Source organism: Haplochromis burtoni, unplaced genomic scaffold, assembly GCF_018398535.1.
Source record: "Haplochromis burtoni strain Fernald_Lab_line unplaced genomic scaffold, NCSU_Asbu1 Contig_14, whole genome shotgun sequence".
NCBI lineage: Eukaryota > Metazoa > Chordata > Actinopteri > Cichliformes > Cichlidae > Haplochromis > Haplochromis burtoni.
In genome coordinates this window covers 403,219-426,429 of record NW_024582375.1, presented here as the reverse complement: position 1 = coordinate 426,429, position 23,211 = coordinate 403,219, and the positions used below count along the sequence as shown (strand labels likewise).

General features: G+C 39.9%; 1 protein-coding gene across 7 annotated transcripts in view; it reads left to right on the top strand.

The window, feature by feature from the left end:
* The window catches only part of nrcama (neuronal cell adhesion molecule a), a 63,420-nt gene that overhangs the window by 24,295 nt on the left and 15,914 nt on the right, over positions 1-23,211 (top strand). For 3 of the 7 annotated variants that reach the window (XM_014329388.2, XM_042217466.1, XM_014329371.2), the window contains exons 2-16: positions 2,294-2,343; positions 17,486-17,671; positions 18,135-18,152; positions 18,429-18,534; positions 18,677-18,870; positions 19,002-19,124; positions 19,310-19,480; positions 21,072-21,183; positions 21,315-21,499; positions 21,755-21,886; positions 22,020-22,163; positions 22,287-22,398; positions 22,491-22,657; positions 22,766-22,913; positions 22,994-23,118. In XM_014329388.2, coding sequence (XP_014184874.1) covers positions 17,578-17,671; positions 18,135-18,152; positions 18,429-18,534; positions 18,677-18,870; positions 19,002-19,124; positions 19,310-19,480; positions 21,072-21,183; positions 21,315-21,499; positions 21,755-21,886; positions 22,020-22,163; positions 22,287-22,398; positions 22,491-22,657; positions 22,766-22,913; positions 22,994-23,118 — 1,831 coding nt within the window. In that variant the 5' untranslated portion in view covers positions 2,294-2,343; positions 17,486-17,577. Of the gene's footprint in view, positions 1-2,293; positions 2,344-17,485; positions 17,672-18,134; positions 18,153-18,428; positions 18,535-18,676; positions 18,871-19,001; positions 19,125-19,309; positions 19,481-20,247; positions 20,305-21,071; positions 21,184-21,314; positions 21,500-21,754; positions 21,887-22,019; positions 22,164-22,286; positions 22,399-22,490; positions 22,658-22,765; positions 22,914-22,993; positions 23,119-23,211 lie in introns of all 7 variants that reach the window. The other 4 variants (XM_042217469.1, XM_042217458.1, XM_042217452.1 and 1 more) reach the window with 2 other exon arrangements.

Below are 23,211 nucleotides of genomic sequence, written 5' to 3'. Positions count from 1 at the left end.
TTGAGTAAAACCAGGCTACAAAGGTATGCGAGGATGAGATGTTAGCAGCTGGTGATGTGTTTAAGAAAACAAAAAACTCAACCCAGCATCGTGGGATCGCTCATTCATGTGAAAGGAAAAGCAAATGGTGCATTGAAATTACTGATGCGGTTATATATTCTTTGGCTACGGATTTTGGTGGAAACGATGGAAAAGGAAGACTGCTAGCAGCTGGTTAAACATTTGAAAATTTAGAAATCCCTGTTTTATGTACTGAGATGTTAATTCAACTTTTTTGTCTTAATTCTGTTCAAATATTTCTAACTAGTACATCTGCTGCTCTGACAAGGATCTTCTAGTTTCTGCTTTTTGGGGGGTTTTCTTTTCTTGTTGACAGGTGATATTGAAACCTCTTTTAACAAACTATTCTAAATTACAGGTTCTGATTTATTTAATGTTCTATTGAATTTTCTATTTCTATTTTTTTCTTTTGTTTGTTTGGTTTTTTTTTACCTTTACAAGCAATCGCGTTTCTGTTTGAGCCAAGTTGATCTTATGTTTTGGCTATGTATGTCAGCTGGCTCCACACTGAAAGGAGCCATCCATCTATCCATCCATCTCCTTAACCCAGGTCTCACAAATAATCACTGTTTTTACACCCAATTTATGAAGCTATTGAAACCAGATTTACTTTATGCTAAGTTGACTGTTTGAACACAAACCTACATGCACCCCCAAAGTTTTACTATAGTTTGGTTTGGTCCCCATATGTTTAAGTGTTTTCTTGAAAGGGAAACTGTATTCTTTATTCTTCTCTGCATGTCTCTTTTTTGTCTCCATGGCAACCTGCTAGAGCATGGGGTCAGCTCTGCTAGCTTTGCTCTTGTAGCACCTCCCAGCTCTCCTCTCCTCTCCTTTTATACTATATGTGTATCTCTCTCCATCCCCCTCCTTGCGCTAAGATGATGAAGCGCTTTTAGATTTGCCGATTAAAAATGGATGGTTCTGATTCCCGCTCTCTCTTCATTTTTTAATGTTTGTTCTTCTTCTCTTTCTCTTAAAGCACTCTTTCCCCCTCATCGTCCTCGCTCTGCCTTTTTTTTTATAAGTCTTGCTACATTCCTGCCTCCATTCATTAACATCTCACACTGTTTCTTCCTCTTTCCCTGATCTGTGCCCCCTTTTGTCTCAGTTCAATTTGTTTCAACTCAGCTGAGATAAGATCAATGCAGCTCAGTTCAAATCGGACCAGATCAGTTCACAATGAAAAATTCATTCAGCTTATCCTGACACATTTAAATCAATGCACTTTCAGTCGTCTTCATTAAGATGAAATCGATGCAGGGTTTGTTTAATTATAAGGTGAGGTTATACAACAACAAACTGCCTTCCTTTTTTTATTGTTTACTTCCTTCAGATCACATTTTGGGCTTAGGCTGGAACATCCAGGTTCTTCCTCTAAGTGATAGCATCTAAGTAATAGATCAAGAACCCTTTCTCATCTTTTTACATCCTCTAGTAAATTCAAACAGCTCAACCTCGCTTTATTGCATGACTCACCATCTTTCCCATCTGAGCTAACTACAGTTTTAATGGCTTCAAGTCCAAATGTGCCACCGTCCTTTGTCTGTCACATTTGTTTTGCTAATATGAGATGAATGGAGTATCTCTCAGGAGATTATGATAATGCATTCACGGTCACGAAGGGACGCCCGTTTGGGGGAAGCAGAGGTCGCTGCAAGTGCGTGTATGGTGGTGGGTAACCTTTCATTTGTGCGTGTGTCCCTACTGGAGATAAAAGTAATAAAAATGACAGGAGAGATTTTGGTTATTGATTGAGGTCCTTGTGTTCAGCAATATGCAGTCATTTACTGGGTTTTCCCTGGAGAGATAAGTGGAGGTGCCCACGTATTTATGTAGTGCTGGTGGGTAACACTGGCCTTGTGCAATGAATGAATCAAAGAGGTCTAAATAAGCGTTTGCCAAGTGTATTTAGTTAATTGAAGCTTCTGAGTCTTTTTGAAATCCAAGGTCTTTTTTGAGAGCAGTGAACACGTCTTTTAACTCCAAATCCTTCCCTCTAACATGATGCTGATTAGGTTTCTGGTCTGAGTTGGCATAAATGGAAGCTGTGATAGACTTTAAATAGACTTATAATTTCTTTGCCAAATATTATGCAGTAAAAGCACCCTTGCTACATAATGTCAAAGGAGTCAGCGTCATTCCCCATGAATGCTTAGACGTTAATTATTTATAGTATTTCTAATCTGAGGTAAACTCCTTATTTATAGTCATTTTCGTCTTGTTTTTTCAGGTTGAAATATCCGTTGAAGACAAACAGCAGCTGAGAATAAATCCTCGGAGGTGAGTCAGAGATTGCTTCTGAGTATATTTTGACTGCTTGACTACATTTTCTCCACGATGTGCCAATTTACATTGTTCTCTCTTTAATGAGTGATATATTATTGAATTTAAAAGTAGCATAGAGATGTAAAAAATCATTATATAGGGAGAGGTTTAAGCCATTAATGGGTAGCTAAGATTATGTCATTATGTAGTTGATGATATGGCAGCATGAGAGGAGACAGCAGTCTGAACGAGTTCTATATATATGATGAAATTGTGATTCTGAATGATGGTTGGTTCCGGTTATTCCAATGTGAGTGACATGTGACATCCTCGGGATGCTGACCCATTCTTCTTCTGTGTGATTCAAAAATCTGTTTGTGTTACTCTTCTCTGAGAACAGGTTGAGCAAGTGGCTGCTTGTTCACATCATTTTCTTAACAATTGTGAAACATCTTTTGAAATGTTGATTTTAAATTTCCTCAGTTATTCTAATTGTTTATGTGTATAACTGAGAGAATAATGCTTCTACCTATAGAGTAGAAGAAGAGGGTCACCCAGGTTCAGTGACTATAAAAAGTGCTTATGCTTTGCTCTGATTCACTTGTAATGCTACTGCAGCTACATGCTACGTGTGCACAATGATGTTACTGAATGTGTCAGCCAGCTTCTTCTTCGAATACCCCAGCCCCAGTTTTTGCTGATGGCATGTCTGTTCTAGTGCTTTTTTTCAGTTGGCATTTCTTTTTATATTTTCGTCTTAGTAATATGCTCCCATTGTGTTACGGTTAGTATCACTTCAAGGAGCTACTGCAGTTTTTGCAAAGCCATAAACTCCACTTGGTTGCAATTATACGCTAAATACATATTTTTTTCCTTTCTGACAGACGTATATATTACTCGAATGTATGACTCTAACAGACCTTCAAATATAATTTGTACATACACATGACAGATCATTTTATGAACTTTATAAGCGGCTCAATCCCTGGCTGTACTTCAAATAAAAAGGTCAGTTAGCATAGATGAAAAGTGCTGAGTGTTGAGCATGACTCACAGCTGGCAGTGACTGATACCCTTTGCAGTCTTGGCTCTGCCCTGTTTGTATCTGCAGTGTATACAGGGAGTGCAGAATTATTAGGCAAGTTGTATTTTTGAGGAATAATTTTATTATTGAACAACAACCATGTTCTCAATGAACCCAAAAAACTCATTAATATCAAAGCTGAATGTTTTTGGAAGTAGTTTTTAGTTTGTTTTTAGTTTTAGCTATTTTAGGGGGATATCTGTGTGTGCAGGTGACTATTACTGTGCATAATTATTAGGCAACTTAACAAAAAACAAATATATACCCATTTCAATTATTTATTTTTACCAGTGAAACCAATATAACATCTCCACATTCACAAATATACATTTCTGACATTCAAAAACAAAACAAAAACAAATCAGCGACCAATATAGCCACCTTTCTTTGCAAGGACACTCAAAAGCCTGCCATCCATGGATTCTGTCAGTGTTTTGATCTGTTCACCATCAACATTGCGTGCAGCAGCAACCACAGCCTCCCAGACACTGTTCAGAGAGGTGTACTGTTTTCCCCTCCTTGTAAATCTCACATTTGATGATGGACCACAGGTTCTCAATGGGGTTCAGATCAGGTGAACAAGGAGGCCATGTCATTAGTTTTTCTTCTTTTATACCCTTTCTTGCCAGCCACGCTGTGGAGTACTTGGACGCGTGTGATGGAGCATTGTCCTGCATGAAAATCATGTTTTTCTTGAAGGATGCAGACTTCTTCCTGTACCACTGCTTGAAGAAGGTGTCTTCCAGAAACTGGCAGTAGGACTGGGAGTTGAGCTTGACTCCATCCTCAACCCGAAAAGGCCCCACAAGCTCATCTTTGATGATACCAGCCCAAACCAGTACTCCACCTCCACCTTGCTGGCGTCTGAGTCGGACTGGAGCTCTCTGCCCATTACCAATCCAGCCACGGGCCCATCCATCTGGCCCATCAAGACTCACTCTCATTTCATCAGTCCATAAAACCTTAGAAAAACCAGTCTTGAGATATTTCTTGGCCCAGTCTTGACGTTTCAGCTTGTGTGTCTTGTTCAGTGGTGGTCGTCTTTCAGCCTTTCTTACCTTGGCCATGTCTCTGAGTATTGCACACCTTGTGCTTTTGGGCACTCCAGTGATGTTGCAGCTCTGAAATATGGCCAAACTGGTGGCAAGTGGCATCTTGGCAGCTGCACGCTTGACTTTTCTCAGTTCATGGGCAGTTATTTTGCGCCTTGGTTTTTCCACACGCTTCTTGCGACCCTGTTGACTATTTTGAATGAAACGCTTGATTGTTCGATGATCACGCTTCAGAAGCTTTGCAATTTTGAGACTGCTGCATCCCTCTGCAAGATATCTCACTATTTTTGACTTTTCTGAGCCTGTCAAGTCCTTCTTTTGACCCATTTTGCCAAAGGAAAGGACGTTGCCTAATAATTATGCACACCTGATATAGGGTGTTGATGTCATTAGACCACACCCCTTCTCATTACAGAGATGCACATCACCTAATATGTTTAATTGGTAGTAGGCTTTCGAGCCTATACAGCTTGGAGTGAGACAACATACATGAAGAGAATGATGTGGACAAAACACTCATTTGCCTAATAATTCTGCACTCCCTGTACACTCAGCAAGTACAAGTAAGAAAACCGAGAACACTAGAATAAACCTTGTGGACGCTGTAACCTCTGAATAGCTACGACAACCCCATTAGCCTATGTGCGAGTAAACTCTATGGGCCAAAAGCTCAAGCTCGAAACGCTCAGTTTTAGACTTTTCTACTCTTGGCTCTGTATGCTGTCAGTAAGAGTAGATATCCCTAATATGGTTATCTCTGGGACACAGCACCACCCATAACCCTGGTCAACCCTTTTGTTTACAATGGGGAAGCCAATCAGAAGACAGCTGGTTTAAAAGGAGTGTGAAAGTAGCTGAAGTGCTCTATTTTCGACAATTGTTTTGAACTGTGAAACTGTGAATCATGTAAAGCTACTCGAGTGCAAGACATGAAAATTATTATAACAGATCATTTAAGTTTGATTTTGTTTAGAGTAGTATGGTTATCTGAGACATTCACAGGTCAGACACGTGCTATAAAAGGTTTTTTGGGAACAGATTCAAGTGTAAACATGGAAAATCCTTAAGGTCACATAATAAAAACAGCCAAAGTCCCCATAAATCCACAGCCTAAAAGGCCAGCACGGGTTAGTGTAATTACTCAGCAACTGTTTGAACACAGGGGATTGTTTATGACTGGATAAATAGCAGCCACATGTCCTGGCATCATCTGCTGCTCACCTGATAATCAGCACACTCCAGTGCACATGCAGAGGACACACAAACAGACAGGAGCGTGGTGCATTGATGCGAATTAACACATTCAGATTAACAGTGCAGGGAGTTTTACAGTCATTATCAAGTAGTAATGTATAAATGTTAGAAGGCTGGAAAGAATTCTGATTGCTTTTGTAATACTGAGCAAATACTGAGGTCCACTTAGGAACGTAAATCTGCATTGCAAGACAGGAAAAAAATTAATAAATACAAAAATAAATAAATAAATACTGAGCAGCAAATATAATGGCTTGTGAGTGGCACAGCCAACAGGCCACTGCTATACAGCATTCTGGGGAGCAATAGTCTTAGTAAGTAGAGCACACTCAGCAATTACATAACACATCACTACAGTGTTTCCACCTTCCGGCACTATCATTGTTACCTCAATAGTCCCATGAGAGCCCTCTACTATATTGCAGTGAGCCATAATTTTAACAGTGAGTCATTATCGCAGCAGTTTATTTAACTGAAAAGAAGTCATGGAAAAGTGGTTTGAATTCAGTTATCGCAGGTTGCGATGATGGATCTCCTCTCCTCCCTGCCCTCTTCCTCCAGCTTCCTCTCTCCTCCTGTCCACCCGTCTCTATGAGTAATCCTTGCGAACAGATGGGTGGAGGAGAAAAAAAAGGGGCATGCCAGCTTGTTGCGCAGCTATAACACTGTCAATCAGTCCCCTCCCCCGTCCCATCCTGTCAACATTTCAGCCCGTTCCGCCTTAAAAATTTCCCACTTTCTTCTTTCTCCCTAATCATTTCATTCTCCCCGCCTGCCCCGATCGGACTGTCAGTTAGCCTGCCATCGGTTTGACAATGTGACTATTTTTGTTATGTCACCACTGCAAGAGCCATATGTGGGAATAAGTTAAAGGTGTAACAGTCTTGCCCCAAAGGATAAAAACAGCCACATGCTGGAAACAAAATAAATTATAGGACCCCACACAGTAAGTCATGTCAGAGTCACGTACCAAGACCATGTGCATCTATTGATATCTTTTACCTAGCAGTAACCCCAGAGGAATACCAATGAATCTTGGCTCGGTTACAAGCCCAGCTGGGTTCATGCCCTGTCACATTGTAGCACTGTATTAGAATGAGACTGCCCATTGATTTTAGGGTCTGTTTTTTTAATGTCTAGTCTTTGCTTTTCAGTAAACACACTTTTTCACACTTTATACAGCCCCACCTTGAAGCAGAAGCCTCTGCAGTGCAGTGCCTTAATTGGTGTCAACTTATCTTTATTTTAAAACACTTTAAGATACATGATTTTAATGGTTTTCTGTGTAGTCTGAACCACTGTTTACTCTTCATTTTGCTAAATAAAACATTGCTTTTCATTTCATAGCTGAGAGATGGTGCAGATGATTTCTTTCCCATTTTACAAACTTAATCATTGATGGCAAAGACCTTGGCAATTATAGTAAATGCTTTGTGAAAGATCATTTTAGAATAAGAATACAGTGATTAGATTAAATGTTTTGGATTAACTGCAAAAAAGATGGATATTCATTACTAAAAATAAAGCAATTAAATGAGGCATTCATTGCATTTCATGCAGATCTTTCTGTAAATTATTGCAGCTCAAACTGACATTTATTGCAGTGAATGAACAAGTAAAATAATATGGCTATACAGGCTGTAAAATCTTTTGTTACATGATATCAACATATTTTTCAGGGTTATCGAGTTTTCCTCACACCACCTGTCACCCACACAAACACAAAAAAAATCACTTATGGATTGAGCCAGCACGGCCCCCGGCTCTGACTGAGCCCATGGCTTTTGATGAGATGACCTTAGACAGGCGAGACACTCGCAACTGATGCCTGCACACACCCAACCAGGCTGCCGGCAGCCAGCAGCAAGCATGTCCCTACGCACACAATATTCCAGATATCACAGCCGTAAAATGTGACATCAGATGAAGCGAATTTTAATGACAGCCATCGTTAATAGCTTCTGATCAGTTATGCATGGGTGAGTACCCCCCGTCCTTGTTTTAAGGCGATTATCATTTACAAAGCCTATATAGTTTAAGTATATAAACTTGGTTTGATGGTACAACTAATATCGTCTGATGTGGGGTTTTTTTTTTCATGTTTCGATCTAAAAACAATCCCATTCTTAGTGCCATTAATCTTTTCGTCACAAAATGAACATTGCAGTTTGTTTCCTTTGTTAGGCAGTGTGAATGATACCTTCAAAGTCCTCCCTAGCTATTTTCTCACTCTTTTACACAAATATGCCGGGAGCAAAGCTGTTAGCATTCACGTCTTGCAAAGGCAGGGCTCTTCTCTTTCCCTCAATAGGAAAAAAAATGAAAGACAATAAGATACTCTTTTGCTTTGTTACAGTCAAGCTTTTATATCATGGGATTATGAGGGGTTGGATATGCATGGGAATTTACTTCAACAGGGTTGAATTTGAAAGTGGTTACAGGGTGGGGGGGTCAAGCAGATTTACAGTTTATGTCCCCTTTTATGCAAGACAGATGTACAAACTGGCCAGTAAAACAGCACAGAATGACATTACATAAGCCTAGTTTCACTTTGACTGCTCATTCATAAATAGACCTGTTGTCGACAGCTTTAAAGGCTTGTAAGGCACGATGTTTTAATCCTCAGGCAAACAGCGACCAACCAGTGATAATCCCAGTATGAAATACGGGGGGGCTCAGGTGACACTCACCAACCCATTCAGATATATAGCTGCTATGAGTTCGATCACTTCATGTCACCTGCGTGCTCCTGCACACTAGCACAAAAATCACAATTTTAAACAGCACAAGGCTAAAAAAAGAAAGCCAAGACCATCAGTCAGTGTGCCATGCCTTTCAATGACATGAATATTCAGATACCTCAGAGGCAAATAAGGAAAAATCTAGTTGTGCGTGTTTATGACTAAAAACATACAACTAGTTTTGTAACTCGAGTGTTACCTTTTCTTTTATTTGACTTTAGCTTGCAGGGGCAACCATGGTTCAGGGGGTTGGGAAGCTCATCTTCTAACCGGAAGGTTGCCAGTTCGATCCCCTATTCTGTCTGTCTCGGTTGTTGTGTCTTTGTACAAGACACTTCACCTACCGCCTACTGGTGTTGGCCAGAGGGGCCGATGGTGCGATACGGCAGCCTCGCTTCTGTCAGTCTGCCCCAGGGCAGCTTTGGCTACAACTGTAGCTTGTCTCCACCAGTGTGTGAATGAATAGTGGAACTGTAAAGCGCTTTGAGCGTCTCGAAAAGCGCTATATAAATGCAATCTATTATTATTATTATTAAACTCAGTGAAAATATTTCAAAATGTGTGTTTGGTTTAAGGAAACACAACTGTGTCTATGTGACCATATAATGATCATACAGTCACACAGCCTGCATATGTATCATTTATGGTTATGCAGATGACACCATCCCTTATAAATTGTGTCATTTCTTGGACCAAGCAAAATTGATTATAAATCCATTTCCAAATTAACATTGAGTATCAAAACCAGGTCTACTTGTACCGACGTGTATTAGTTTCTGTCATCACAACAATACTGGGTGGCACTGTGGCTACATCTTTTATTTCTGGAGGTGTGACCTTGTCCCCTGCCATTTCAGCATTATCCCTTTAGTAAACAACAGGAAGCACAATGGACATGGCGTGGCGCATGCTGACCATCAGCACTTCACAAAGCCTCAGAGAAAAGCAGGCTCTGGGGGATTCTGCGGATGGTGCTAGAATAACTGATCCTAAAAGGGAAGACCCACACTGTGTGTATGTGTGTCCGCATGCAAAAGAGCATTAGATAGTTTGCTTTGATTAGTTATCTGCGTGTGATCCGGTTTGGGGGTTATTGAGGACAATGGGCCTGCCAGGTCTGTATTTTGACTGTAAAGAAGTGGTGTTAGTGTAATGAAAGCTCCCTCTACATCAACTTCCAAATAGCAGATAGACTCATAGATAGTCAGCAGTTAAATGATGAGGCTTTGATGGTGAATTCAGGGTAAACAAAGCTGGGTAAATCCTGCTGAAATGCTCTTTGGAAACAGACAAACTGCTCACTGCTTAAAAGTATAAAAATTATATATGTGTATGTATATGTATACTTACTTATACTCCCTATCTTCCAAGTATACGACTGTGTGCATCTTAAAAATAGTGCATGTTAAGCAAGGTGAGGTGAGGAAATCACTGATGTGGCCTACTCAAGATAGTCTTGGTTGGTAACCTTCAGCAGTGTCAACAGTATTTCGCCCCTTAACCTGTACGCCTCACCTGAAGATGAGGAATAGTACCTCTTCACTTGCACATCAGCCATTTTGGTTTTAAGATGATCTCATGAAGAAAACAGGAGCGTTTCTTGGGAACTGTTTCCTTCCTTTTGTGATCTAATAACTTTGAGTGGGTAGGTTGGGGTGGTATTTATTAGCTTTGACTTTATGGATGTCCATTTGGCCATTTCTTTTAGCTTCCTTCTTCCAGTGCTTTGGAATAGGCAGTCAAGATGTGGTTCAGAGTGCATGGGCCTGCACTGCTTGCAGAATGGATAAGGCCCTAGGTTGGCAAGAGGTCAACCACAGCACAAAGGATTGAGGTCAAATTGGCCATGCCAGTGGTTCAAAAAAATGTTCATGCTTTTTTAATTTGTCATTTATTAAAATTATAAATATATTTTTTAACTCAAACGTACAGTTTTTAAATTTAATGTTGCTGAAACAACAAAGGGATAAAATAATAAATCTATCTGATTGAGAAATCACTCATCTTTGGAAAAGAGAGTTTATTACAGAGTAATGGCTCTTTCCAAAATAAAAGCTATACTATACGCTTCTTCTGGGCTATATTCTCAGCAGCATATTAAACATATCAGGTCCCCATAAGGAGAATCATGTGCTAACGGCTGTCTAAATGACTCGGGTAAAGTTTGTATCATTTGTAGCATGCGTGCTTGTTGTTTTTGTCTGCTTCCACTTGTCTTTGCACTAGGATGATGTCGGTGTAAATGTGCACTCATATTCATTGTGTTCCCACTAGTGCTGTCAGCGTTAATCTGAAATGACGTTAACGCCACAACACAGCAAATCTCCACTGCGCTCAGTGGATCTGCACTCGACAGTGCAGCCTAGGTGGAGTAGTCGAACGCAGATCCACTGAGTTCTCAACACGGACAGCATCGTCAGAAGAAAAGTTGATAAAATAAATTTAAAATTTTGTATTGTTCGATACATATGCATACCGAACCGAAAGCACTGTATCGAACAGTTCAAAATCGATACGAGTATCGTTGCACCCCTATCTCATAGGTATTTCATCAAATCCGTACCAGTTTGAATTTTTGTGCTTTTCTTCATTAAAACCTGCAATTGCATTGCATAGCTTCCCATTTGTGATGGGATGGGATTATGACCGGGACCAAGTACCGAGCACTGCTTCACCTTACAGTCCAAGCAAAGAGAACTACAGTGAAGCATAGATAAGTAAAGTAAATAATTCTAGGTTCTGTAAAAAGATATGAGAGCGTGCATGAATAGCACCTCATCTATCAAAGCTGATTAGTAAGGCAGTGCTACCAGTTATTTTTCTTCCACTCATAGTCGAGGCCTTGCCCCAAAGAACAGGCAGTTCATTGTCATAGATCGGCTAGAGAGAGAGAGAAATAGAGAACATGAGTCGAGCAGTCAGCCAATAAGGTTATGAAAGTGACAGATACAGCACTAGGAGTAGGTTGGTGTTTTTAACACGAGCCCTTTACTCAGAAGACTTAATAGGTAAGTGTCTCTTTCATGGTGTATCATTACATCTCTGGCTTATTTCCAATACCGTAACTTTCCTCTGGCGTTAGTGTAGAATAGTCTGTAGGATTTATCTATCTGAAGGAGCTGATGGAGACCAAAGCTGAGCTACAAGGATAATGATCATTGATCTTTTTCTTTAAGATGGTATCATTTACCTCAGGGACAGAAGAGCCTCTATTGTTTGTCACTGTTTGGTCTAAAAATTTGGGTTCACAGGCTGTTTATGTTTTAGTAGCTAAAAGGTTACAAAAAAAGGTTGTTAAAGTCTAACAGTATCACTGGATTATGTTTCCTATATTATAAATTAAAAAGATACTATTCCCTGATAGACTGACACCAGCACTTGCTTTTCATCAATAAGGTGGTAAAGTTCTATCCTCAGGCACTGGTAGCACAAAAGCAGTTGTTTGGTATCAGCCTGCACTGTTTTTGTATTTAGTTACAGGAAGCTGTCTCTGTCTTCCTTTCTCTTTTCTGGAACTTGGAGTAATATATTTCAGCTGCTGGTATTATTTCAGTATCATTTTTTATACGTTCATTGATGTTTCTAAAGGATTTCACTCATATAATTATTGTACATCTGGGTACCCACATTGAAATGACAGTATAAACTCTGCTTTCACTGACTGGAAGAAACGCAGAAATCAAAGAAAATGTATCTGATGTCCATTCTGATTACATGGTGAACTGCGGCTTTTACTCTACAAACTGAACATATGTTATTGTGATGTCAGCTGTGTAAAAAGAGTGAACTATCTGAGTGCTGAGCTACAGTACAGATGAGAGAGCATCCAGTCTAGTCCAGTCTAGCTGAAAGCAGTCTGACTCAGTCTATTGTTCACAAATATCTCTGTCACTATGATTTGATGCGACTACAGATGATTGTGTTTTCCGTCCCTCCCTCTAATTCTCTTCCCGCTTCCCTTTTCTGCCTCACTCATCTCTCTAGTCAGGCTGTCATCTCTCAGTGTCTCTCAGTGTGACTGAGGGCTGCGTAGTGACCAACTTAGCAAGTTGCTTCAGGGTTTACGAACTAAGAAGACTGTTGGGTTTCTGTCAGCTGCCCTCACATCATGAAATGTTGACTCTGGTTATGATGACTTCTTTTGTCAAGGGTAATTTGAGTGAAAGTAACCAGGAGTTCAGTATCAATCAGCAAGTCCTCCAACTGTATGTAGCAAGTATTCATATAGGTCATTTGTTGCTACTTCCGTTGGGGTAGAGGAGTGACACCAAACCCTCAACCTGGAGACTGAACTTTCATTTGAGATCATTTGTAGGTTATACTTTCTCCCATTTTTACTTGTTGTATTAGATTTACATATAATAATTGCTTAGTTAAACACTTATTTACCTTCGGATACCATTCCATCCATCCATCCATCCATCCATCCATCCATCCATCCAGTCTCTTCCACTTATCCTTGTCTGTCGCAGAGATAACACATGGAGACAAACAACCATTCGCACTCACATTCACACCTATGGGGAATTTAGAATTACCATTACTATTATAAATTATAATTACAACACCAATGCATATTTACTCTTACATCACTACACCTGGAGGATCTTCTTCTTCTCCTTTATGAGTTGCCACAGTGGTTCCATCGCACTTCTTCTGTCACACTAAGCCTCTGCATGTCCTTCTTCACTACATTCATAAATCCTTTCTGTGGTCTTCCTCTTTTCCTTCTGCCCAGCAGCTCCATATGCAACATCCTTTGTCATTTGTCCTAACAGTTAAAATAACAATCCACATAAAATACTTATAGTGTGGTTTTTCAGTGGAAGAATGTCGCTAATCAGTACAAATGGGTAAACTTAAAGGAGTGAACTTGATATCATAAAATATACCTCATAAGTTAGCTTGGCCACTATTTGATTCTCCCAAGTCCAGAATCATCTTTTTTTTGTTTTTTGTTCTCTGAATCAGGTGTGTTCTCACTACTGGTAACATTCCATTTAGTTTTGGTTAGAGGCACCACATGACACGTCCTGGCTCGCTCTCAATTCTATGCTAAATATGCTAAATAATACGCTAACTGTCAAAGCTGGGTAGTTTACCAAAGCACAGAGATAAGAAGCTGTGTGCTCATAGTGAGAGCGCTTTCAGTCCTCTTGACTCTGGCAAGAAGGCAAGCAAAAAGTTGTCAAAATCAAACTATTTTCAGGTTGCTAACGGTCAGTGTTTTGTGTACATGGATACAAGGATCTGTGTTTTGTTTTATGATATACACGGAACACTCTTTTCATTCACTCTGAAGAAAAAAAGGAGTACCTTCTGCTTGAAATGCTTAAAATATCGAGTATTCTACAGTAAAACTAAACCGATGAGATAGTGAAACTATATCTTGCTCGTGGGCTTGGTTTAAGAAAGAATTGGAGAACACAGTGACGATCAGGCTGAAAGAAAAGAGGAAAGGATAGAGTGACCAAGAAGGAAAAGGCAGAGCCTTAGGGTGACTTTTTTGACCTGTGGACTTCGACCTTTGAGTCAGTAAGAAGAGAAAAAAGAAGGATGAGAGATGACTTGCCTACTAGCCAGTCATCCCACTCATCCTCCATTGAGTCCTCTTTGTTTTCATCATCTTTGGCTTTTTTGTTTCAAGCCTCTGAAAAAATGAGCAACGAGAAACTATTTTTTTCTCATCTAGCTTCAGGAAGAATGTCCAGCTCTCTACATGTATGTGTGTAATTACACTTTTATAAGCATCTTTGTGTGGATGAGTCTCCTGCCAGAGAAATATCTTCCGCCACGCTGCACAGTACAGCCTCGTGGCTTTAATTATGACAAATTCAATCAACAGGAGTCATAAACACATTCGGTGTTGACTGTGCAACAAATAGGTTTGAAGGACTGTTTGTCCTTGTCATGCAAAGATTTAGAGTTCAGTTTTATTGTACATGATCACGCAAGTTAAAGTTTCTGTATTTACAATGTCTAAGCACTGTGCCAGTTAGACCCAAGTGAGTTCTAGCAGTAGAAATATGCAGATGCTGACATTTGTACATGCAGCTAATTTTACGCATGTGTGTGTTTGTGTCTATGCTTCACTATGTCATCTGTGTTGTCTACCCTTTTTTTTTACCCTGCAGGCAATCTTCACTCTGGAGATGTGACTTAGGTCAGATATAAAAGCTGATTTTTCTACACATGTAAAAATCAGTTGTAAAGCTTGTAACACTCATTAACTAACATGCTCTTTTGTCATCTTATATATGTAGAAGAGTTAAAGTGTAATAATCTTAGAGCCAATGCAAACTGGGTTTTCCCATGAAAAAGTACTGTTTTGAATATTCTAATCAAATGCACAAACCGATTAATTGATGTTTCATTTGTTTTTTAGGTAATATCAAGTGAGAAAACATTTTAATAAACTGAGAATTTATTTGAAGGCAGCTGATATTTAATTATACACTACATGTATACTGCAGAGCTTCATTTGCTGATTTAGTTGCGTTGTGTTGTTAGCTTAATTAAGCTAAAGGTACTTTTGTTAAATACATTTTTACCAATTTAGCAAGCAACTGAATCTTGTTTCCTCACATTTCTCAAATGGTTACATGGTTTAAGGGTCATTGTTTAAGGCTATTTTTTGTTCTATGCTAAAGAATTCTCTTTCAATTCTTCAGCATAGAAAAAAGTAGCCTAGCGTAATCCGTAGCCTAGCTTAATGACAATTCTAAAGAGCGTGCTATTGAATGTCTAGTGAATTAAATCTGCTATGCTTAAAATGTTTCTTAAAATTTGTCTCTCCATATTAAAGGAGAGGAATAGGATGGTAAAATGGATGATTTAGCGTATTTCAGTCTTCACTCATGCTATAGGTATCTTAATTTCAAACCCACGTTGAACATTCTCTTCATTCTCGGTGATTGATTGATTGATTGATAATACTTTATTCATCTCGAGGGAAATTGGGTTAAGGCTGCCAGCCGTTCCAGCGCCATCCTTTCTCTTTTTTAATCATTACCTTTTAGACCAAACTACTTCTTAAAAGCTTCAATCACTTTTGAATGAACTCAGGCTCAATGTGTCTCTGTGGGAAAATGCTCCAAGGTCCAGCACAGCTCAGCATGGCTAGTGACACTGTGTGGGAGGCCATTACTGTTATAGCTGCATGGACTATGATCGTAATTAATCTGAGGATAGCCCATTACATTTGCATGATCATATTGCCTCTCTCCACAATGAGTTTCAAAGGTTTTGTTGTGTGCTTCTTTCTCCCTGGTGTCTCTCCTCTCGACTAATTTGTGAGAGGAATATCCAATAGGACGTGTCAGCATAATTAGCTGTGTCCTGAGGTTGTATTAGCTCACACTCTCTGCCCTGTCACAATAGTGCACAACACTTGTGTCAGAGTCATTACCATACTTTTTCATATCATCAGACATGCTTCCTGTCCCGCAGAGTAGAGATAGCCTGAAGCAATGAGCCTGAAAATTTCACCTTCAAATGCCTCTGAGGACCTTAACCCCCTTCTGTCAAAATAATATACTGATGTGTTTGTGCGCACTGCTCATAGAATAGTGTGTATACAGAGATGCATGTGCTGGTTAAGAATAATCAACATGTCAGGATGCACGAGACATGGATCCCTTATTACATATAACTCATGTGTTCTTCTCATTTTAATCTGGTTAAGAATTAGCCATATAAGTGACTCTGGAATCCCATATACTTGTCTTTGTGATCACAACTGTTTTATCACATGAAACCTTTTGGGGGAAATCATATGATCCCAATGGTGATATTTGTTTGCCAGGAGTCAAAACATTATTGTGTGGGGTATAAGAAGGTTTTAAAAGTTCTGCAAAGCTTTCTCACGCCATGACTACAAACCTGTTAAATCTGGAACTCAATTAAATAGAACCTTTATGCTCCAGCTCCATATAGCCATATCTATTCTGGACTACCTCGCAATTCCCGACATGGAACTCAAAGTAAAGCACGAAGGAATTTTCCATGAAAGAAAAACAGGATGATGATTTCAGTTCATGCACACTGCATAGGACATGAAGGGGAAAAATGTTTGTTTTTGCATAATGTCCTGCTCCCCATGGCCCAGTTTAGAGCAGCCCATTAATTTCAACACAATTCTGTGTGTTTGTGACGGCTCATCAATCTGCATCTATTTGTTTAGAACTACGCAACAGTAGCCGAGGCTCATGTTTCATGTGTAACTTGATATATATGACACACTGGCAACGATGGTGCTTCTAATGTGATATGTATTTGCATGCATGTGCCAATCTGTGTGAGGCTATATCTGCAGCAGAGCTGCGATCGTTCCAGCCCAGTGCACTCACATGCCATATGTTTACAGGCACGCACGTGGTAGGAGGGACATCTCAGCAGTGCACATGCTATGTTTGAGTGGCTATTTTGTCTGGAGGTCAATAAGATGTGACTGCAGCTAGCGCCAAATAAGTCAACACAAACTGCCCAAGCATATTAGTCTGTGTCTGCTTTTTGGAATATAACACCCAGATGATTAATTCTGACAGCACCTACACTCGGAAGCTCATTGTGCCGGGCCAGTCTATCTCGCTGGCATTTTCATCAGAAGAGAAAGTAAACAAAATGAAGAAGGACAGATACATGCACACTGCTAAAGTTGTTTAAGTTGCAAGGATGGGAATCCGGTTTGTTTGGACTTCTCCTGCCAGTGTCTTTACATTGAATGAATGATAGCCTATGCATGACTATGAGTCACTTGCCAAGCATGACTCTAGATACCCAACTTTGGAAATAACCTCACAGAAAAACTAAAGTAAACTTTCCATTGTAGTACAGAGTAAATATTCAGCTCTATTTACCTGTAGTTCATTTGAATGGATGGACTCACATTATTTAACCATATTTGTATACATCTGAGGATAGTGCGTGTGCACTTGTTTTTTGATTCTGAAATCTTTTTTTGCCATTAAAATTGCTGAGACAAATCTCAGTAAGTTTTTCTTAGTATTTTTTATTCCTCTGTGTAGTGCAGATTCAGACTTCTTCACGCTGTCTACAACCTTCACCTCTGTTGGACCTAGGGGAAAAGGTTTGCACCGTGCCACTGACACACCTGAGCATGGACAGGAATAGGAAGTGGGTGCCAGGCTTCGGAGCTGTGCTGCTGACACTCCTAAGTCACATGACTTCAGCACTTGAAGTGCCTCTTGATCGTAAGCGTTGCCCTTTACATGCTCTGTGATTGTAAGACTTGATGTTACGCTTGTATAATTCTTTTCAAACTAATGGAATTTCAGTGAAATACTTTCATATTGTGGGATAAAGTGAAGATATTTTACCTCATGAAAATGTAGCAATAATCTATTTCTATTCTATCTATTCTATTTCAACTTTGCATGTTTCAGCATGGTGTTTTGCAATGAGATTTTAAGGATTTCTGTTTATCTTGATATCACACAATCTGTTTGAACCGTTGAACGTCTTCATCTACTTTTCTAGCATTTATTGCACCTGCCTTTCTAAACACCCTCCCCTCAAAAAGTGTGCAGGCTCAGTCAAATGCTTAAAAGTACCTGAATCTATTTCACCTGAACCTGTTGTTTAGTCCTTGCAAAAACTAACACCTTTCCTCAATATTCTATTACTGTGGTGTGGCATGTCATGGTGGACAAAAAGCTAAAGTACTGGAAGGATGTAAGTTTCCCCAAACACTGGTGTGGTTTCTGGTGTGGAGTTTTTTAATATTTTGGCGAATGATGTGCATGCACTTATTTCAACACTGTAAAAAGTGGTGCTTTGTAGATGTGATGGTAAGCCGCATAGAGTGTTTCATCTATAAATGTCTTGATTGTCGCTGCTTGTTGCATGCTGCTTGTACATCCTCTGTTTGAACACATTCAGCATTATTCAGCACATTCGGGTTTTGTTGTGCTGTGTATCTAAACTACGCTTCTTTTGGGGTTTCTTCAGTGCCACAGCCCCCTACTATAATATTACAGTCCCCAAAGGATTACATCTTTGATCCACGCGAGAACATTGTCATCCACTGTGAAGCCAAGGGGAAGCCTCATCCCAGGTGAGAGAGTCCCTGCAATGCCTAATGAATGATTTAGTGCCAAATTAGTAATTCAAATTTGCCTGACACATGAATAAATGTGCCATAACATCTTCTTCTGCTCCACGTGTTTCCTTCATGGCTCTATACTTCTTGGTTCTAGCTTCTCCTGGACAAGAAATGGGACTCACTTTGATGTGGAGAAAGACTCCAAAGTTTTAATGAAGCCCGGTTCAGGAACTCTGGTCATTGATATCAGCAGCGAAAGGGCTGAAGCTTATGAGGGAACTTACCAATGCATAGCTAACAATGAGCATGGCACTGCCGTATCTGACAGCATTGTCATCAGGCAGTCCAGTAAGTCTTCTCTTTGTATTTAAATGCATAAGCTCTAAAAGCTTGGGCTTTAAACGTGACGACTAGTTGAGTACAAATAAATATTATCCACTCTGCATTAACCTCTTGGTGTTGATGTTTGTGACTCACAGGGTCCCCCTTATGGTCAAAGGAGAGAAATGAGGCCATCATGGTGCAGAAGGGGGTCTCCCTTGTGCTGCAATGTCGACCCCCTGCTGGGCTGCCCCCTCCTGTCATCTTCTGGATGGATAATAGTGAGTCGTGTGTACATATTTGCAGACATATAAGGTGCAATGACTAAAGAATTTCACCTTCACCAACAAAAGATTGGGTCAATCCTTTCTGGCCCATCTCATTTCTGAATGTAGTTGATAAAACAATCTTGTGAGCTAATGGAAGCTTTTTGCATTGTTAAGTTGCTTGTCTCTCACCCTCCCAGACTTTCAGAAGCTACCACTGGATAAACGAGTGTCCCAGGCCCTGAATGGAGACTTGTACTTTTCCAATGTTCTCCCAGAAGACACCAGGAGTGACTACATTTGTTACGCTCGCTTTCCTCATACACAAACCATCCAGCAGAAACAGCCGATTTCAGTCACTGTCCTGGACAGTAAGTCAAAACTGGTTTAAATAAGCAATGGATTTCTCCTTAAAGAAGCCAAAAACTCAATTACTTAAATTAAAAAAGTACCTTTTTCTGAATTTCTCACAATATTTTCTATGAGCCAAGCTTAAGTCAGCTCAGCATAGATTTCCTTATATGGTCATCTCACATGAAAAGGCAGAGTTACAAGCACTGAGTTCTGTTTGTGGAAGCCAGATTAGGGGCACCCAATCAGAAAAACGTAGGCTTTTTAATAGGAAGGAACTAAAACGACTTGTTTCAAATAGAAGAGGAACTGAAGGGTTTTTAAAACCATGCAAAGCATCTGAAATGGAATCCTAAACTATGAAACTATGCAGCTAGAAATAACTATGGAGCTAAAAAGGTCTGGTTTAAGCTTGCACAAGTCATTTCCAGCATTTCACATTTGAAAACTTTCAGTTTTTATTGTAAACTGAATATTAGTATTTTCTCCTTTGTCAGACACCCTTTTACTTTACAACTTCCTTACTTCACTCTTGCAAAACTGTTGTAGATAAATGTTAGTTTAAGTTTGTCTCCCCTGAGCTCTGTATGGGCTTTGATTTTATAATGTCCTTATCTCAGTCTCACTAATAATAATTGTGTAATTATTTTTATTTTATTTATTTGTTGTTGTTGTTGTTTTTTTCAATTATGGCTTTGGGTGACACATACTTTGCTTTACAATGTAAACTAGGAAATGCATTGCATTTCCTAGTTTTGCATGCTTATGATTCTCTGTTATATTACAGTGGAAACAATGAATGAGACTCTGGCTGCTTTATACAATATCACTGATTTCTATAGTGGTGAGTGCTGGTTTATACCCATTCAGCCCCCTTCAGTGTGAACCCGGCCCTGTTTTTACTGCCCTGCATAACCATATCTGACTTACACACTCACTCACCTTTAACTTGGCCTCAATCCCCTCCTCTGTAAGTAACACTTGCCCTTCCTCAGGTTTCTCCTACTTCATTCAAATTAAACTTTAATCAATACAAACAAGATACAAAGTGTGATACGAGGTAAAATGCAACTCTATCAATTAATTGTTACTGACAGTTTGTGGCCTTTAAGTAATTATCTATAGTCACAAATTAAAGAACATTATTATGTTAACATTATTTTTTATGTAACATTGTTCGTCTCCACCTTGTGAAACTTGATATGGATAATTTGCTATTTTCTGACCTTTCCTGCAAATTCTGGTCCTTTGGTATTTGAACCCTGTATCAAAACATGCTGGCATTGTTCTCTTGACCAAGGCTGGAGTCAGTCCAGCTGTGCATTTATATGCATGGGTTGTTTACTTAAACAAATGCTCAGGTCTTTCAAAGACATCCCCTTTGCTCTGGTATTGTCTTTATGCTGTAAGTAAAGACTTTCTTTTACATTCTACTGAACCATCTCTCCTGTCCACAATTTGTTTTTCATCAACACTACATTTGCCTCTTCCTTTGCCCTTTGAAAATGTAAATCATCCCTGAGGTTTCTGCTCTGTTTTATAAGAAGAGCAGTGTTAAAGTATAATGTTTTGGTCTGTTGCTGATATGGTCTTGTGCTCTGACCTGTTCAGGCAGCCCAGAGGGCGAGCGTCGTCCTGGTTTTATGCTGCCTCTCGGCACCATCAGCACCAAGATGGTTCTGAGAGGGCAGACTCTGGAGCTAGAATGCATCGCTGAGGGCTTGTAAGTTGGCATATGCAGTAACTACTCTAAGGGTTTATGTTTACTCAAATTAGTGCCGCAGTGTCTGAAAGAGAAGAAAAACTAACTGACTGGAAGAGTTGTTTGCTGTAATCTCTTTTCTTCTGTGATAGGCCGACTCCAGATATCTCGTGGCAGAAAGAAGGAGGAGAGCTACCAAGCAACAGAGTGTCCTACCAGAACTTCAAGAAAACACTGAAGATTTCTGATGTGAATGAAAATGATGCTGGCAACTTCCGCTGCATAGCCACAAATAACTTGGGCACTGTACACCATACCATCAAGGTCACTGTCAAAGGTAGGCAGATCAGCTCAGTCATGTTACTGATGCCCTTAAATTTGTTTTACAGTATTACCATATTTTATTCTGAACCCCAATTTTAATTCATAAATGCATTCTAATGCAAGCAGATAAATGCACATTTGAATCTTCCATTTATAGAAACAACCAGTGTCTTCTCTCCTATATTACGTTGAAAGCTAAAGAAAGATTTATAGTGATAGCTTGTCAAGAATTTCACTGAGCATTTTCAGTCTTGTTCATTATCCCCAGCGGCTCCTTTCTGGGTCAGCATTCCCAGGAACCTGATCCTCGCCCCTAATGAAACTGGTGTGTTGACTTGTCGAGTCAATGGAGAACCCAAACCAAGGATAGACTGGTTTGTCAATGGAATTCCCATAGAGAGTAAGAAAAATTAGATCACTTCTAATTTAAAGCAGACAAAATAGTAAACTTGATTAGCTGGGGACTGAATTCTCAGTTCCAGCTCATTTTCAATTAAAGATGATGATGTAGAGATCATCTTGCCCTGTGCTAGACACTCCTGAGGACCCCAGCCGCAAGGTGGAAGACGACACTGTGATTCTCAGCAACGTGCAGTCAGGGTCCAGCTCTGTCTACCAGTGTAATGCTTCCAATGAATTCGGCTACCTCCTGGCGAATGCTTTTGTCAGTGTTCTTGGTGAGTTAAAACATATTTATTTCATATTAGAACTGCCCCATACAAATCTTTAGTTAGAAACGATTTGGAAACTGGCCATATTAATGAGTTTTACCAAGCATCTTCTCTTTTTTCCCTTTAAAGCTGAACCACCAAGGGTCCTCACTCCACCTAACCAAGTGTACCAGGTCATCACCAACAGCCCTGCATTACTACACTGTGCTTCCTTTGGCTCGCCTATTCCAACCATCACATGGTAACTGTCAGCTCATTTGAAATATTATTAGATTTCAAAGCTAAGATGCACTGTACTGTACTTGAGCTGCCTTGGTTGCCATTTCTATGCAGGTTCAAAGACAGTCAGATCAGCATTAAGAATACTGACCCATATGTAATCCATGAGAATGGTACTCTGGAAATAAATGTAGCCCAGCCGCTAAATAGCGGAAAGTACACCTGCATTGCCACAAACAACCTTGGGATCAAGGAGAACCATGTCTTTTTGGAGGTTAAAGGTCAGTATAGTCTAATCACAACTCAGACAGTGACATTGGTGGTTCAATTCTTCTCTGTCAGTGGGTATTAGGTTATCAGCGGTGACATAATGGTTATCCATTTTGCAGAGCCCACTCGTATCCTGAAGCAGCCAGAGTACAAGGTGGTGCAGAGAGGAATGAGCGCTGTCTTTGAGTGTAAAGTCAAGCATGACCCTTCCCTAATCCCCACCATGACCTGGCTCAAAGACAGAGGAGAGTTGCCTGATGATGAGAGGTACGCCCAACCATTGAGACTGCACTTATTCTGTTGACTCTGTAGAAATACCTGATGTTATTTCTCGTTAATACTTTCAGGTTCGAGGTGGACACTGATAGTCTGACCATCAGAGACGTGACTGATGATGATAAGGGGACTTATACTTGCATCATGAACACCACCCTCGATCAGGACTCAGCCAGTGCCATGCTGACTGTTGTCGGTACGTTCTCACCTTAATTTATTAACGTAGTTATCATTTATCTCTAACACAGATCCAGAGGCTTTTTTGCTTTCCTGCTTCTATTGTTTGATT